General features: G+C 49.2%; 1 protein-coding gene across 4 annotated transcripts in view; it reads right to left on the bottom strand.

Annotated features, from left to right (window-relative positions):
- Positions 1-13,092, bottom strand: part of LOC122386369 (transcription factor collier-like) — a 49,704-nt gene extending 36,612 nt beyond the window's left edge. For 2 of the 4 annotated variants that reach the window (XM_043375522.1, XM_043375524.1), the window contains exons 1-6: positions 12,641-13,075; positions 6,831-6,990; positions 5,929-5,992; positions 5,556-5,611; positions 1,369-1,442; positions 385-453 (exon numbers count right to left, since the gene is read on the bottom strand). In XM_043375522.1, the coding sequence (XP_043231457.1) occupies positions 385-453; positions 1,369-1,442; positions 5,556-5,611; positions 5,929-5,992; positions 6,831-6,990; positions 12,641-12,765 (548 nt within the window). In that variant the 5' untranslated portion in view covers positions 12,766-13,075. Of the gene's footprint in view, positions 1-384; positions 454-1,368; positions 1,443-5,555; positions 5,612-5,928; positions 5,993-6,830; positions 6,991-12,640 lie in introns of all 4 variants that reach the window. The other 2 variants (XM_043375525.1, XM_043375523.1) reach the window with 2 other exon arrangements.
- Between the last annotated feature and the right edge of the window lie 3,916 nt (positions 13,093-17,008).

The following is a 17,008-nucleotide window of genomic DNA, read 5'->3' as shown; positions in this document are numbered from 1 at the left end:
CTGCATTGTACTCAGGAGAGTGGGCTATCTCAAGTCACAACCTTGATGTGTAAAATTAGATGCCGGCGGAGACGCTGGAGAAGTCCGCATAGACAAAACACTATACATTGTTTACCATGCTTATGAACTCAGCTTGCGAAAGCATTGATCGAACTAAGACTCAGCTTGCAAGAGCGTGGATTGAACAAGGTCTGGGCTTGCGAGGGCGTTGATCAAGCTAATGAGGCTCTCCTGCTATGTGGGTTAATATATCGGAAAAGCCGCTCCAGCCTGCGGTCACTGCATGGCTTGGTGTGCGGACTGACACTACGATGGCCAGACGGAATGGCGCATGTTCCTGGAGATGACCGTTTGTGTCGGGTTTGGCAGCTGAGACCGACTCACCTGTCTATGATCACCGGGTCCGACGGTGTCTCGTTGCGGTTTCCGCAGCTCTTCTTGTCGCAACACCGGCTGAAAAAAATACCGGCATTGTGTCACATAGCGGACACTCGATCGAAAAAGTTGAGAAATTAGGGGCATTTGAGCCAAACTGAGGAGCAAAGAATAATCCTTTTTTCAATATGAGCAGCGCACATTGATCAAATGCAGAAAGTGAATCAAGGGCTTTTATAAACTTTGCTAAAATCAAGCAACGCAGACCAATTACTGCGCAGTGCGCAGACTCCTGCTGTTAAATGCCAGATCTATCGATGTGTGGCGCATTTAATTCGTAAGCAGATGGTGTTCTCGTCCCGTTGACCGGTTCCGCTCGACGCGGCCGGGCCGGGGCGGTTCGGACCCGTCCTCTATCCGACGGGCCCAACAGGTGCCGGCGCGGCGGCGCACGCGCCGCCAAAGGGCGCCACATTGTGCGGCTTCGTTCTGGCTGGTGGTCCCATTTTCGCGGCGGGGAGGTGTCCATTGTGCCGTCATTATCGTGGCCACGCACGGACGCGCAGACAAGTGGGGGGCACACGGCTGTGCGACAGCTCGTCTGCGAACCAGAGCCGCGCCTCGCCCTCAGCCCTCGGCCCGGCCGGCAGCCGTTTTGTTTGGTCGGCCGGTGCCGGGGCCTTGTCATCTGCTGGCGTTTGGCGCTGCTGACGTCCGACGTGACGGCTGGCCAGCGATGTGTGACGGCATGGTGGCCAAGATAACGGCACCGACGGGCGCAGACGGGTGAGCAACAGCAGACGGCAGACGGTCGGCCCGACCCAGTCTGGATCAGAGCTGATCAGGAGGGCTCAGCACAGCTCAACCACTGTCACTGGTGCTAACAGGGTCTGAGCGTCCGTGGAAGTTATGTCACAAGGGGGAAATATTGTTATGAGACATGTGGATAGGACGACCCGTGAGACGACAAGGAATGCATAATAGATATCTCACCTGCACATGACTTCGTGAGTGAGCAGCACCCGGCACATTTCCGGGTTCTTGTCCTGACCCTCGTAGATGATTGCCTGGAAAAGAACATCAATTAGGAAAGCACACGTTCAATCGTTTCGAACACTTTAATGCAAGTTGATGCATTCTTCGGCAAGTAAAAAGAACCAGCAGAATCGACCACTTGCAACTTGTTGCATGGGTGTAATTGCATGATAGCACTGCCCGAATGGGTGGAAAGCAAAGCATGAAACGGCCTAAATGTGTATGATCTAGTAACTCCATTCCTTCATACCTCTCCCCTCCTTTCCCCTATCGCCGTGTTACCCATCCCCAGTCCCTTCTCCGAGTTTCCCTGCATCCTTTCGTCTGTTATATCTCTCATCCACCCTATCTCCGTTCCCTCCGTCTCCACCCCTTTATCTCCGCGTCTCCACTCCCTCTCTCCGTCTCTCCACCCTATCTCCGTGTCTCGGTTGGCGGTCGCCGCGCCGGGCAGCTATCCGGCTATCGGCCATCTTTATTGACGCAGAGCTGGCTGCCCGCTGCCCGTCGGACAGTCGCTCTGCTCTCCACTCCCTGCGTCGGCGTCGACACTCGGTCCGACGGCAGATCGTCGGCACAGATGGCCGCCCCGCAGCGCCAGCAAACACCCGCTTAAAGCCGCATTGTGCCGGACGGTGGCCGCCGGCAAATTGCTAGTCGGACGGATTACGGGAGGATCAGTGCGGATCTCCGGGGAGGTCGGGACGACGGCGGTCTGTGGGGTCGGACCAACAGCACATTGTGGGGTCGGACCAACAGCACTCCACAGGACCAGCTGGACTCCAGGGGTCGGACCAACTGCACTCTGCGGGGTCGGACCAACCGCGCTATGTTGATGAACCAACTGGGCTCTGGGGGTAGAGCGAGCAACACTCCAATGGACCAACTGGGCTCAGGAGCATAGACGAAGTCCGGATGTAGATGAACAAAACGACGGGGTCTTACAAGCTTGTCCGATATTTGATTGAAAAACAGACGCAATTTCGGCATTTCGCAAAAAAAAAAATCATTGACAACAAAACTTGGTGTAATTTTGACTCCGTTGCACCCCATCCGTTTAGAATCACCCCGAGAGGGCTGTTTGGGGTGCTGAGACTGCTGAGAAGTCGGCGAGAGGGGCCCGTTAGAGCGCCTTCTGTAATTAATTAGTGTCGAGCGCGGTAGCTCTGTCGGCAGATTGATGGATCAGGGGGAGCGATCCGGTGAACCGAGAGCCGGTATGCCACCTCTGAATTATGGATGTACATAGTGAGTCACCACCGGGCCAACTGGTGATACCGCACCGGTGCAACAGGAATGCGGTACTACTTCACAGAGGGAGGGGGGGGGGGGGGCTTCACCGCAGCTGCTCCACGCACTGGTAACGAGCTATGTCTGAGCATTTGGTTCATGGGCAAGGAATCAATCATTATCTGCCTAAAATTACAATTCGCACTTCAACATATAGGTGCTGCTACGAATAAATTGTGTGTTTTTCAGTGACTTATGTATACCAAACCTCACGCCTACTAATGCTGCTAATAATTACATTTAGTTAATAGTGCTAACTGCTATCAAATGGACAACATTTTTGTCGTAAAGCAACCTAACTCTCGGCTGATGTTACCGTTTTATGTTGTTCTCTATGAACGTAAAGAATTGAAGTGTTCGGTACGTAGCACGCTATTTGCAACGATATTTGCGCAACAGTTTCCGTTACGTAATTGTAAGCCCTCATTCACAAATGATTAGCATAACAGCTCCAGTCAGGGTGTAATTAACTATCGATACGACATGTGCAGCATGTGAAATGTGAATGCCATCGCTTCACTTATACCTTTATGTCGAATGATAAGGTAAAAGCTAGTCTTATGAATGGAATGTTAGCGCTCACATTTTCCGGAAATCATAGTCACCATTCAGCCATTCCCGTATTCATTTGTGAATATTTGTTAATGATTTCAAGCACAAGCGACCATCAGAGCTAACACCATTAGGCGTTGGTTAGGCTGCCGGTCCCTCGCTGAACATATGGTCGTTGCGGGAGGCTGACGGCGCCCCCGGGTTCGCTGTCAGAGGCTCCCAGTGTCACAGACTGGCGGGACCAGCCGAGACCGCCCCCCGCCCCCCGCCGGCCCCCGCGGACCGCGCGGCGCTTTGTCATGCATATGGCCCGCTGATGATGGCTCTATTTTTTGCGTAATCTGGAAAACGAGATAGAAGGCCGGTGGAGGGCGTCCTTTGTTGGCCCCCTAGCCGAGCCGGGCGCGCTATGCCGTCAGCGGAGCGCTAGGACCGACCCTTCTGGGTGCCACCGGTCCGGGACCAGCGGTACTCGGTCGGTGGCCGGCCGGGTCCCACGGCGCGGCGCCCCCTCAGCCGACCGGATCCCATGGCACTCCGAGGTGAGCAGCTGACCCATGGCCATGTCGGCCTTTCCAATGCCGCGCTAATCATAGTCATAGTCATAGTCATAGTCTGGTCATCAGAGGATAACGAATGGAAATGAATAGAAGTCGCCAGGAACAGAACCCAGTGAAACATATCACAAGCACACTCCATGGACCATGGATCATCCATTCCATGGTGGAACTAAGTCCACTCAAATGACGTGGTATGTTTCAATAACAAATAGCCTTACGCTACAAAAAGACTTCGAAGGATACCGTTGCAAGTTGTCATGGAGCACCAGCTTAAAATTGCTGCGCATGGTTTTACTTTACACGCTAAATTATATAGTCTTAGACGGATTTGGTTTAGTGATGACCTCTTGTGACCTCTTACGCATACGCAAATATTTTTGCCAGTAACAGTTCAGAGAACAGTAACAATAACGACCACGTCAACATCAGACAACAGGCTAAAACTTAATTGAATCAATAGGTACGTTTCTTGTAAAGTCGAGCTTTTTGTTTCGGTGGGTGATATTTTCTAGATTTCCGTCAAACAATGTGGGGGAACTAACGCATTATCTTTTTCTCTGTCACTTAATCAGACCAGTCACCAGCTAATTTTAATTTGAGATAGCTGAATATGAGGAAACCAGGCGTGATAATTAACTTTATTGGGCCAATTAAGATGCTAAATTCTGCACATTTTGCGTCGGCGGTGCCTCAACTGTCGCTCGTCTCCTGTGGCGTGGGTGCGGGAGGATTGGCGGGTCGAGTCGGGTCGGTGCGGGACGGGTAGTCGTCTAAATTCACGGGTAATCCGATTTTCTCTGACTGCTCTCTGGCGGGCGCCGTCGCCGGGTCTTTAAACAGAGCCGGAGCGGCACAAAGCGGTACAGGGACGGTGTGTTTGCACTGGGCCGAGTATCGCTCCGAGGGTCACGTGCCGCCGCCGGCCGGAGCCGAGTCCGCATGCTCCACCTCGGGCCGGCCGGCGGCGCCTGTTTGGTTTGGCCGATTGGTTTGGTGGCACCCCACCGGCGCCCTCCGGCGTCCCGGCGCCCCTCTGACTCCGCCCCCAGTGACACGTGACCGGCACGTGACCCGGCCGGGGGCTTACCGGATATTCGTGGGCCTGTTGGCGCGGTAATAGGCGGTTCCGCCGCTTATCGCCCGGAAACAAAGGCGGCGCGGCGCCTGCCGATGACAAAAGCGCGGGTAATCCGGACCGGGCGGTCAGCCGACGGCTCCATCGGCGAGTCCCCCCCCCCCCTACCCCCATCGGCAGCGGCACCGACGGTGGGGAGGGGCGGTCGAGGGGCACAGAGAGCCTGACTCGCGGAGAACGGACACTCACGGGGACTCACGGGCTCTCACGGAAGCCGCGTCCGCACGGAGTCTCACAACACTCGCACACCCCGGTATCCACAAAAGCGCTCAACCTCACCCCGCGGGGAGGAAGGGGCCAAAGTGGACTGTGGGCAAGGCTCGCAATGTTCGTTTTTATTGAGATTGTGCTGCTTCTTATCATCTTTAGCATTGCGCCTCTCAATAAGGGCTACTTCAGACCACTTCAATTTTATACGTTGCACGGTGCCCATAGAACTCTTTAATTTTCTTCCTGGGCATGTTGCTTGCACAAAAGCACAGCATGAACTGCTGAATTAAGTGATAATGCACAAATCTGAATGGAGTTTTTGAAAATATTCAACTAAGGAGAACATTTCGTATATGAGCCACAACATGAAAATCAGCAGGAAATCCAGCGGGACTTACCTGTTTTGTGACTGAATCGATGAGACGCACAAAAATGTCCTGCTCTTGCCGGGCACCTGTAATAAGAAAGAAAAAATGACATGAATGCGAGTTTAACAAGGAGCGCGGTTTTGGCAGGTGTGTTTCGACATTGAACTCTTGGATGAATTATTACTTGAAGTGTGAGAGCTGCAGGACAAATGTTTCTAAAAGATACAGCTGCATAAAGAAGCTTCATCACGTTGAAATATTGCTGTCTCTGAATATGAAACTGGTTTTAGTTATTTAACGATGCGATTATTGCGAAAGAGATTATTTTATTAAATTTGTGTAATATTTTTTTTTATAAAAAATCACTATAACTGTGTACTGGATAAGACAAGTAGATACTTACCATTGGCAAATAACAGCTGCAATCGGTAATGAATACCATTATTCGTTTTTTGACCTTCGGGTTCCTGTAAAGGAAGAGATCATTATCATTGTTTGTTCTTCGTGTAATTGCTAAGACGATACACTGCTTATTTTGGGGATACTTTGTGCTTCGGGTTGTTATCCATCATAACGACGGAAAGAAAGACAAAACATGTAAAAAAAAACAAGTTTGTGCGCGATGCTAGTAAAATCCTATGTGTCTCAACCTATCAGAGACAGGATAGACTTTCCCCCTGTGTTGGTGCGGTCCCGGTTCGCGCCGTCCATCGACTACAGAGAGCGGATGACGGGCTCCTTCAGCGCTGCGGAGAGAGAGAGAGAGAGAGAGAGAGAGAGAGAGAGAGAGAGAGAGAGAGAGAGAGAGAGAGAGAGAGAGAGAGAGAGAGAGAGAGAGAGAGACCGGGCGACGGGAGCGGCCGGGGGAGAGACGGAGCGGCGCGCAGTGGCAGATCGATCCCCAGTTGAGCACACAGACGACTCCCGCGGGAGAGCCGCGAGGGGAAGTCAAAATAATATCGGGACTCAGAAAAAATACCCCGGATGAAGGAGATTAAGTATTTATCATTTCTCTTACGGCCGGATGAGGGTGCGGAGAAACGACGCGCGGTGGCCGGTCGGTCGGGTGCCATCGATCGGGGTAAGGAGCGGTGACACGGGCACGGACTGCATTCATACGCACCGTGTCCTGACCGACTACTCAACGGTCCACTGGGATAGGGGCCATTTCGGGAGACGAGCCCATAGAAATGCGGTCGTTGAAAACCAGATGAGCGCGTGTCCGGACAGCTGACAAATGGAGACCTGGCTGACAGATGAACTTAGCTCTACCTAGCACATTGTGATGAATATGAACCTTACTCCTACCTCGTCCTTCTCGACGAAGCCGGCGAAGGCGGTTCGTTCGACCTCGACGGGCTGGCCGATGCGGTCGTACAGGGCGATCACAAAGTGGAAGAAGTTGCTCTTGCGCAGGTTGGAGGGCGGCTGCTTCTCGAAGTGCACTCGGCCGAGCCCCACGCCGCTGCAAGAACGCATATTTGAGTCAGGGTAATCAGTGTGCTGGGTGGCGCCAGCATTTTAAACGGCATTCATTCACGCTGTCTCGGCCGCAACCCCTTGGCGTCGCGTAACGGAGCAGTTTGTTAAAAAAGCAGATCCGAGCATCACAATGTCCGTCAGAGACCCATGACAGTGTTACTGGCACAATGTCAAAATCACAGCTCATGTTTGGGTTTCGTTGATATATAAAGCAGCAGAGGAAACATACTGTAATTTGTTTGCAGAGTAAGCTTTCATTCCTTGGATCTAATTTCACGATGAATATCAAGACAACTAGGAAACGTGCTGTTAAAAGGAACACCTGTGGCTGCAATCATTTTTATTTGTTATTCTATTAATTTCACATATTAATCTCTGATAATATAGATTAAATTGAATGATATCGCATTTTGTAGGTGTGTATGCAGCATAACCTCCAACCGTAGCACGTTCAACATCAGCTCGATAAATTCCAGCTTGAAGTACGATGTGACAATAGAACCTAAGTAGCACATTCAGGCCGTTGCCGTCTGTCCATACACAGTAAACAGCTACTCCAATAACTCATGTCAACATTCGCCGTGCAATTGTCACATCATTGAGCTCATGTTGAAGCGGTTCGGTACACACTCCCTTTGTCACCTCCAGCGCGGGGGTGTCCCGATCCCCAGACCCTGGGCCGAGGTGCCGCTTTACCGGCCATCACCACCGCTTGCAGCGCGCGCCTCGGGAACACCGACAACATTATCCAGCGCTATTTTCCCATGGATTACCGGCGTCGAGTGGAGTCGATTATTGTTGTTGGGCCGCCCGGGTGCCCCCTGAGAGCCCTTGACGAGCGCCCCCGGCCGGACGGTGCGCGGGCTCTGCACCAGACAGCGGGGCAGGGCATGCACTGACGAGCGCACACATGGGCAATGTCGCGAGAGCGCACACATGACCCCGAAAAGGCGCTCAGCCGTCGCACCGCGCTACCTGCCCTCAAATACGAATAAATGCTACTGAGGAATATCGATCTCTTTTCAACTGAGGATATCATTTTTATTTTTTGCATTAAATATATATAATATATATGTTATACATGGTACTTGGTAGTCAAACTTGGTGTTCAGCAAACGTATATGCAAAGAAATTATTTGTGTGTTTGATTTTGATGATAGAGAAAACAGATCGGATATATCAGATACCTACGTTTTTCGTTGCATGGTGTTTAATTGTTGTTAGTAAGTGAAGTGAATGTCGTGGACACATGTTCCATACAACGTAATCCAGAGACTTTACCATGTTTATTGCAAGTAGACGCACAGCGCACACATTTAAAATGATAAAGATAACTTATCGACAATGTGCAGAGTAATGCATGTGATGCATCGCATGTTTGTTCTAAAAGAAAAGTAAGAATAAAACAAAATGAACTATGTATATCGAGTTACCAGGAGTTACTATCCTATATCATTGTATTCTGACATCACAGTCGAGACGCGTCCAGTGGGTCCAGTTTCGTAATTTGGTGCACGGACAACGTAATAGCACGTTGTCCTTTGTTTCATCATACCGTGCCCGGTTCCGCATACAGTAACACACTGTGCCCCTTGCCGTGTTTTGGCCGCACGCGGTAGGGCCGCCGTTTTCACGCTGTCCGCCTGTAATGGCCGTGCATCAAATCAGGAGTGGTGGCACACGCCGCTCGCGCCGACCCCTCCGACAAACAATGTGGTCGGCACGTGGCGCGCCACGGCGCACGATCGTGGCACGTGAGCGGCAAGAGTCAAACGCCGCCGGAAAATAGGTGCCGTGCTTATTACGTGCGGACCACGCTAATTAATTAAACAACACCATCGATTTCCGGTGTGGGCGCATGACTGGATTTGCCGGCGGCGATCGGAGCGATCCAGAGCTCCGCGCAGCGCGTCTGGATCTGCGATGCGGGACATGAACAGACGCTATGTGTACATACAGTCGTGGTCCGCTATTTTTCTTCTCAGTCATGACTAGTTGTTAGTAAAGGCTAGAGTAAGTAAAGCTATAAAAAGCTCTCACTTTTTCCAGCCAGCCTGACGGTAAGACAGATCCTCGTCTTCGCCGGCTTCGCGATATAAGATAAACCATCCTACTTCGGTCAAAACAACCGCCTATGGCCGGCCATGTGACTCACAATTCACAGCTCATCGCTGGTTCAAAGCGGCTGATACTAGACCGTAAACGCGCATATTTTAGGTGGCATAATCTAATGCTACATACACACTCGATTCTTGATGCTTGATGCGTCATGTTCAAGATTCCTCGTACGACTTTGGTCATCAGCGACCGTATCACACTAGTCTGTGGACTTGGGACGTACAGCTGTGTCTGAATCAGACCACAAGGACTGGTCTGTGGACTAGTCTGTGGCTACATCAGACCACATCAGACCTACTGGTTGGAGACGGAGTTTACGTAGACTACCAATGATCGGCTTTGATCATCTGTTCTGCACTGTGCAGCGCGTACACCACAGCAGTTGCGCGGCCTCTTTGAAAGACCGGTGGGCTCTCTGAAGGACCGATAAGCATGGCACCGGGGACCCATCGTCACCTGTTTTAGATAACCGGCTACCCAGCTGAGGGACGGGGAGTGGTGGATGGCCACGCGCCGTAAATCACTGCTCCACCTCATCAATGACGTCATTTCTGTCCTTAAATCACCGGCCATACTGTGGATTCTTCATCTCCCGTAACAATCAAAAGTCAGTTAATACCCTGTCAGGTGAATTTCTTAGATGCGGTAGGATTTAATGTCCACATCATGTGGTTTCTTCAATCGCAGCTCAGGACGAATGGACGGGGGCGCTGTCGGTGCGGATAAAACATCTTTCTTAGGCTTTTTTTGCGGCGATTCTGCTTGAGGCCATCTCGCAACTTCTTCAAAAGTGTGCAGTAGTGCTTGCTTATCATTATCCGACCATCATCAAGACAGTCGGTAATGACTATTCTACGCCAGATCCAGAACACTGATAGCATTGACCTTCCATATCGGCTTCTGCATCTTCGCCTTTTAAGAAGGACAGATATGCCGTGCTTAAACTTCTTGATCATCTTTTTGTCTCTGGATCATACACATAGACCCAGCATTCGTTACAAGTCATCAAATGATCGAAGATGTCTTCAATTTTCTAAAAAAAAAACCTAAATTTCATTTCGAAAGGCCAAGACGCATTTTTCTCTTGAACAAAGTAGGCACACGAACTTCTAAGCGGCCTGACTCTTATATCGTCCGTAGTTCTTCGCTGATAATATTTTCAGGCACTGCCAGCATTGCGACCTTTCTGTTGCACAATCATCTGAAAGGTCAGACGACGATCTGTAAGGATGAGGTCCACCACTTCCTTCACAGTCACCACCTTGTCAGTCACTGGTAGTCACCCACTTCTTGACTCCCCTGCAAGTGCCATGCAACCAAGTTGAAAATTATTTCTTCATTTTCGGTAAGTGCATGAGATGGGCTTTCCTCGACATAAACTAATTTCACGTTTTTGATGTATTGTGTCAGTGTGATGCCGTTTCAAATGCGTTAGTTGGATGACGATTCCGTCCTCAATGGGCCCAATACTCATCTTTTTTACTTCTAAGTCTCTCCTACATAAGATAAAACCACTTCTCAGGACTCTCTTTGCGGGAGCATTGTTCTTAAGAACCAAATACAATACCAACCAAAAATCATCAAAATCGGTCTATATCTTCTATGTGATGATCAGGACTTTTCGATACCCCCTCGTACAATGTCAATGATGTTAATAATGTCGATATAACACGCTTCAATGTTCATCGTAGGATGTTCATACAGCAACGGAAAATATGGTTTATCTAGGTGAATGTAAAGCAATGACCTGAGCTCCGCTGAACAATCTTCCACATATTCCATGTTGACAAACAATGCGGCGTCAATGCGTATCATGGTCAATATTACTTGATTCCTTTCTTTTTACCAACAAGACTCAATACAACGTTTTAATGTTATCTAAGCTATCATACCCACCATATCAGATGTTCAGTAATGCCACACATGTGTAACATTCAGAAGCCAATCATATTCAGCTTCTGAACGACGACGGCGCAGGCTAATTGAAGCCATTGGACCCCCCCCCCCCCATGCATGGGTTGAAATGACTGGCCATATCCTTTCAACTAAGCACTCCAATCAAGAGGCTCAAAGGCGAACTTTGTAGGTACTAACTGACTATCCACATTGAAAACTCGTGACTATTGCACATAAGGTTTACGGAGAATTACTCGTACTGATCAAATAGCATGGCGGTCTGAAACATGTCAGCTATCTAGAAATTCCCGCTTTGCCACTTGAACATTTGCGCCTGTTCAGAAGTCGTCAAAAATCATAAACTTGAAACATTCATCTGAATAGTGTATGAGTTTCTCACAGTTCACATGTTCATGCATCGCTGCCCATTGGTAGGTAATGTGTAAAAAACCTTTCAGCGTTTGTCATGTTTATCGTGTATACTGACCATCTTGCCTTTCGTAAGATGCGAATTTCAGTTTATTCATTTTTATCAATGAGGCTCATCTCTCATTTTCAAAGCGTACGTAGAACTTCGAATACTACGCTAAATCAATCGGCCGTGTTCTGAGCTAAGTTGAAGTCATCTTGATTTGCTGAAAAATTGGCAGCTCTGAATAATATCTTATAGCATTTGACATGTAAGAAACCTTAATATTGCCACATGGTTTCCACATTCAATATTCATACCATTGAGCTTTTGCTAAATTCCTGTCATTTCTGTTTTGTGCTTTGTCTGACGTGCTTTATGTAGAAAACATTGGAGGCTGCATAATCTACTTAAAATGACGTGCTGAATTTATCAGAAAAGCAGAGATGTACATTGTACAGCCTGCCGATGTTATAATATATGATATACCTATTTTTGTTTTCATCGCATTACGTCGGAGCTGCTTCATTTGATCCAATGGATGCCAATGCCAATGGATGTTACAATTTTGATACGCATGACTGAAAATGTTTTTATCTACAATTCAGAAATTATAATCCAAATCCGAGACTACCTATTCCATGTCAGTAATACAACAGTCTACGCCCGAATAAGCCAGCAAAGTTTACCGGTTGGATAAGTGGCATTTGATATTGGACGTTTGTCATTATTGGAATAACATCCTGTCATTGAGTACATGCGCGATGCTTGTTTTTATTTTGGTTGTGCCATTATATACTATTTGCCCATGCATTTCTGTATACCTAGCATCCACAATTATCCTCCACCGTCCACAGTTCACCGTCCACCGTCCACAATACGTCATCCGACATCCATCGTCCACAGTTAACAGTCCACCGTTCACCGTCCACAGTCCACAGTTCACCGTCCACAATCTACAGTCCACCGTCCATAGCTAAGCATCCACCGTCCACAGTCCACTGCCTACCGTCCACCGTCCACCGTCCACCGTCCACAGTCCACAATCTACAGAGTGAGTGGCGTGTAGCGCTGTTCCGTAACGGCCGGGCGGCGGGGCCGGGAGTCCCGACTCCACCGCTGACGCCCGACGCGCCGCCACACACCCATCCTAATCAAACCCAGCCGACACCGACCTGACCTGACATGACCCGGCCCACACGTGACCCACCTGTGTGTCTGGTCCACTCCGATGGCGGGCTGGATCCAGGAGCGCGATGTGAGCGGCTCCTCCTTGAGGCCAGAAACGGGCGCGCGCGTCTGGTGCAGACTGCTCTCCTGCAGGCCAAACATCATAGTGGTGGCTTGGTGGCCTCGGCCTGTCCCGCCGGCCGCGCGTCACAGGGGACCGCTCGCGAGTTTTTAGCGCGTGCCACTCTCTGCTTGAGGCTGTCCAGGGAGTCCGACTAATTAGCGCAGGAGCCGAGCGGCGGCGGGGCGGCGGCGGCGGCGGCGGCGGCTCAGGAGGAGCCGGTCTCAGAGGGCTCCGTCTCGCGCGGCTCACCACGGTGCTCTGCGCCGCGTCCCTGGGGCGGACTGAGCGCGCTGCGGACGGATCAATTTCGCCACGCGCGGTGCCCCGGACGCACCACCTCTATTTGGTTTCCGAACTCCTGGGTATAGACTTTTGATGCGGGCCGATATTGGCGGGCGGCGCGGCGCCCTGGGGGACCGCCCCCGGAGACGGATAAGGCCACTTGAGGGCTGCGGTCCGCCGCTGGGCCCGCCCACCGACTACCGCTGGCCAATAGCCGCCGGACGCCCGTCGAGCCGGCCAATCAGCGCGCAGTGACGTCAGAGCCCGGGAGCCGGACCGGAGGAGAGACCTCGTGGAGGCTCAGTCGGATGCCGAGGGCGCCCCAGGTCGGATGCGTGCGGTCCCGCGCATCAGAAACATCAGAAGTATAGTTTTCAAAAGGAATTCTTCCAGCGAAATCCAAACATTTAAAACATTTCATCTTACTTTAAAATGCTAATTTATCACTCCAGAGCCAAATTTTGTTTTTGGTTATACCTAAATGAGGCTTCAATGACAATCCCTCTTGAAATGAGGGGCTCCACAACGGTTTTAGTATTACACGGTCCGAGTCAAAAGTGCACACCCATATCTATAAAGCTCTCATGCGCATTGCGCACATAACTTATAGGCATGCCGTATAACTACAGAACGATTGCTGAACCTGTGTCAAGATAAGGCAAATACGTTTAAGTACAGGGTGTCCCAAAAGTTTTGCAGCCTAACGATCCCTGGGTTTTCAACGCTTCCTTTTCGCTGAACAATTGGTATTCAACAACCGACACAAGTACTGCGAAAGCGGGCTCATTTGTCGGCTCACAAAAACGGGCTCACATTCGTTGCATCAGGATGATGCGACGCATCATGCTGATCAATCACCAAGCTACACAGCTTGTATGCTGATATTTCTCTCCAAGCCTGTTCAGATGTCCTTCTAATGGGCCCAGTGTGATGGACAGGTCCTGCTGGTTGAGGCCATCTTTCACAGCCACCCAGGGATTTTCAATTGAGCTTAGATCGGGCGAGTTGCCGGACAATTCGCCTTTATCCTCAAGTTCTGGAAACTTTCACGCACGATACTAGGCTTTGTTTTGCCATGCATCCTTTGTTTCATTTCGTCCGTTGCATCTTGCATGGAAATTGTCCCTGACATTGGACCGACGACCTTTCTTTTAGTGACGGCGTTCGTTCTGCTCGCACGTCAACCGCTGCTGACTTGTGTGAGCATTCCAGTACACCTTTTTACGGCCAAATATAGAAATAGTGCACACATTTCAGAAATAGTGCAACCATTTCGACAGTTCGGCATAGTGCACCGCTTCTTGGGCCGAGTGCATGAAATTCAGTAATAGTGCACACGGCTCCGAAACAGTGCAAGCAATTTAAAAGAGAATGCATTCATTTTCAGTAGTTGCGATTTCAGTTTCGCCAGAGTGCATTGCTTCGTCATATGCATTGGTATTCGGCGTACCGCAAAGCAATTTAGTTAACCTTCAAGCGAATTTCGGTGCCCTACCTAGAAAATATTTTTGACAACGCTCTTGCTGTTCATCAAGTGTAGCGTGGTGCTGTTCAAACAAGCTGGCGCTGCTAATGAAATTTTACTAAATTATTGAAATTTTACTGCTAATAAAAATTAATGAGATTTTAATTAATGTAATGAAAAGGCCCAATTTAGGCGGCAGTGCACACATTTAAAAAATAGTGCAGGCGATTTCGACAGGACGGCATAGTGCATTGATATATTGAATCGCGGCACGATATTCGCCATATTGCAGCCATTTCGTCATAGTGCAGGTTTAAAGTGACCCAGTTTCAGGCATATTAGACATATCGCACATTATTCGTCAGATCGTTTCAATTTCGGGGGCCCGCATGTAATTTAGGCACTGTTCAGTAACACGGCATTGTATAAATAAGTAATAACAATTTTTATTTGACATTTCACTCTACCTGAGCCTCCAATGACACTCGTAGTCAGTCAGCAACGCAAAAAAGTCAAGTAGCCAGCTGCACTGCTAAAGGTACAGGGTATTTAATGTTTCATCTGGATGCCTTAGCTTCAATCATATAAGACATAGTGCGCATAATTCGTCGGGTGCTTTTATATTCGGCATGAGCAATATTTTTTCGGCTTTGTTCAATGAAATTCGCCATGATGCTGAAAGGCGATAACAAGAATCCATAGCATTTCTGATCTTTTTGAACCAGCAACGAAGTTATGCACCCGATTCAGAATCCCTGAATGCCACGTGAGCGCCACTTGACCGTGTCACCGAGTTCTTAGAGCGAGACTAAAGATAAGTTAATTCCTGAGAGCTGAAACTGCATTTGAGCAGGTTTTTGACCAAGATTCACGCTACTCTTGACAGACAGATAGGGGCTTTCAAAAATATTTTCCCAATCCAGCAGCGAATTCACTTGAACATCGCCTAAATCACTTTGCTGGACGCCGACTATCAGGCCACATGACGAAACCGTGCACTATGACGAAATTGAACCTACGGCTCATTGAATTTGAACGCACCATCTTCTAAATTGATTGCTCATCATTTGAAACGTGTGCACTATTGCCGAATATCATGCACTTGGCCGAACTAGAGGTGCACTATGCCGAACTGTCGAAATAGGTTGCACTATTACTGAACTGTGTGCACTATTTCTATATTTGGCCGTAAAAAGGTGTAGCGCATTTCACGTTCACGTGACATCCCACATTCTTCATTAGCTCCAGAGCTTTGCTGAGGGCTTAAGTTGCGTAGGAAGTTGAGATTTGTTTACATAATCGCTTATTTATACCGTGCTGGATTTATTTGAACGTTGCCGTAAGCACATGCCGTATGTCGAAATTGAATTAACCTGACGAATTATTATTTGCACTAAGTCCAATATGTCTGAACCTGAGCCACTTTTAACTGCACTATGACGGAGTGGGGTGCACAATGACGAATATCGTGCCGCGATTCAATATATGAAGGCACTATGCCGAGCCGTCGAAATCACCTGCACTATTACTGAAATGTGTGCACTTCCGCCTAAATTGGGCGTAAAAAGGTGTAGTTCCAACATCAAACAGCTCAGCTGTGCTGAAAAGCAGCACCCTTGTTTTCGCATAACTCAAGAATCGCTAACGGTACCTATCGAGCTAAAACAAAAGCAGCAGGTTTCCCGGGTCATTTGTTATTCATATTAGCATAATTCTACCTCCCGTGGTCAAAATCGTGAACCAGAGAAACCTGCCAGCGTTGAGCCATCGTGAGACGGTCACGGAATAAATCCGTTAACATCAGCCGAAGCTAGAAGCTACCATGCGTACCTACCTTAGCTCTTACGTTTTTCGTCCAGCGGAAAGTGACGTACTCGGAGGTGCTGTTTGAGTTTCTGAAACATAGAAAGCCACTTGGATCATTCTCAAGTATGGGAGAGTCCACGGCCTCTCATTCCAGCTTCCTGGCCGTCTCACGTGTGCTTGCGTCGGCATGCATTGGGTCTGTGCCATGCTGAACATTAAAGAATTTCTGATTGTCCAGCTGTTCTCGAACGAACAGTGTTGATATCGATAGTCCCAATATGATTAACAGCCATTATTTTATTTGACCTATGTAAATATTGACTGATTTGACCGTACCTGCCGTCAAAAAAGGCAACAGCACGTTGCTTGGCTCGATTTGTGGAAGAACGTCTGCTAATCGATTCTTGTCTGTGGCTGACCCAGGGTCAGCCATGATCCAACGGTCGCCGAAGCTGAATTCATTCATGTGTCGAGGCAGCACCCACAAAGTATCCATGCGGGGAACAGTGTTTTCTGCGTATGACAGCAAGAAGATCGCCCTTACAGAGTTTATATCAGCCTTAGAGGCGTAAATCTTGAGAAATGGATATTGCAAGGCATCTGGGACACCCTGTGCACAAATCTGGTGTTCTACATAACAGGGTGTGACCAGGGGCGGAGCTTCCTATACAGTTGGTGAGGCGGCTGCCCCACCAACGTGGTATTTTGCCCCACCAATAGGTAAGCGTTTT

Source organism: Amphibalanus amphitrite, unplaced genomic scaffold (assembly GCF_019059575.1).
Source record: "Amphibalanus amphitrite isolate SeventyFive unplaced genomic scaffold, NRLGWU_Aamphi_draft 000248F_arrow, whole genome shotgun sequence".
Taxonomy (NCBI): Eukaryota; Metazoa; Arthropoda; class Thecostraca; order Balanomorpha; family Balanidae; genus Amphibalanus; species Amphibalanus amphitrite.
Note: the sequence above shows the minus strand (reverse complement) of the source record. Positions and strands in the feature narration are given on the sequence as shown.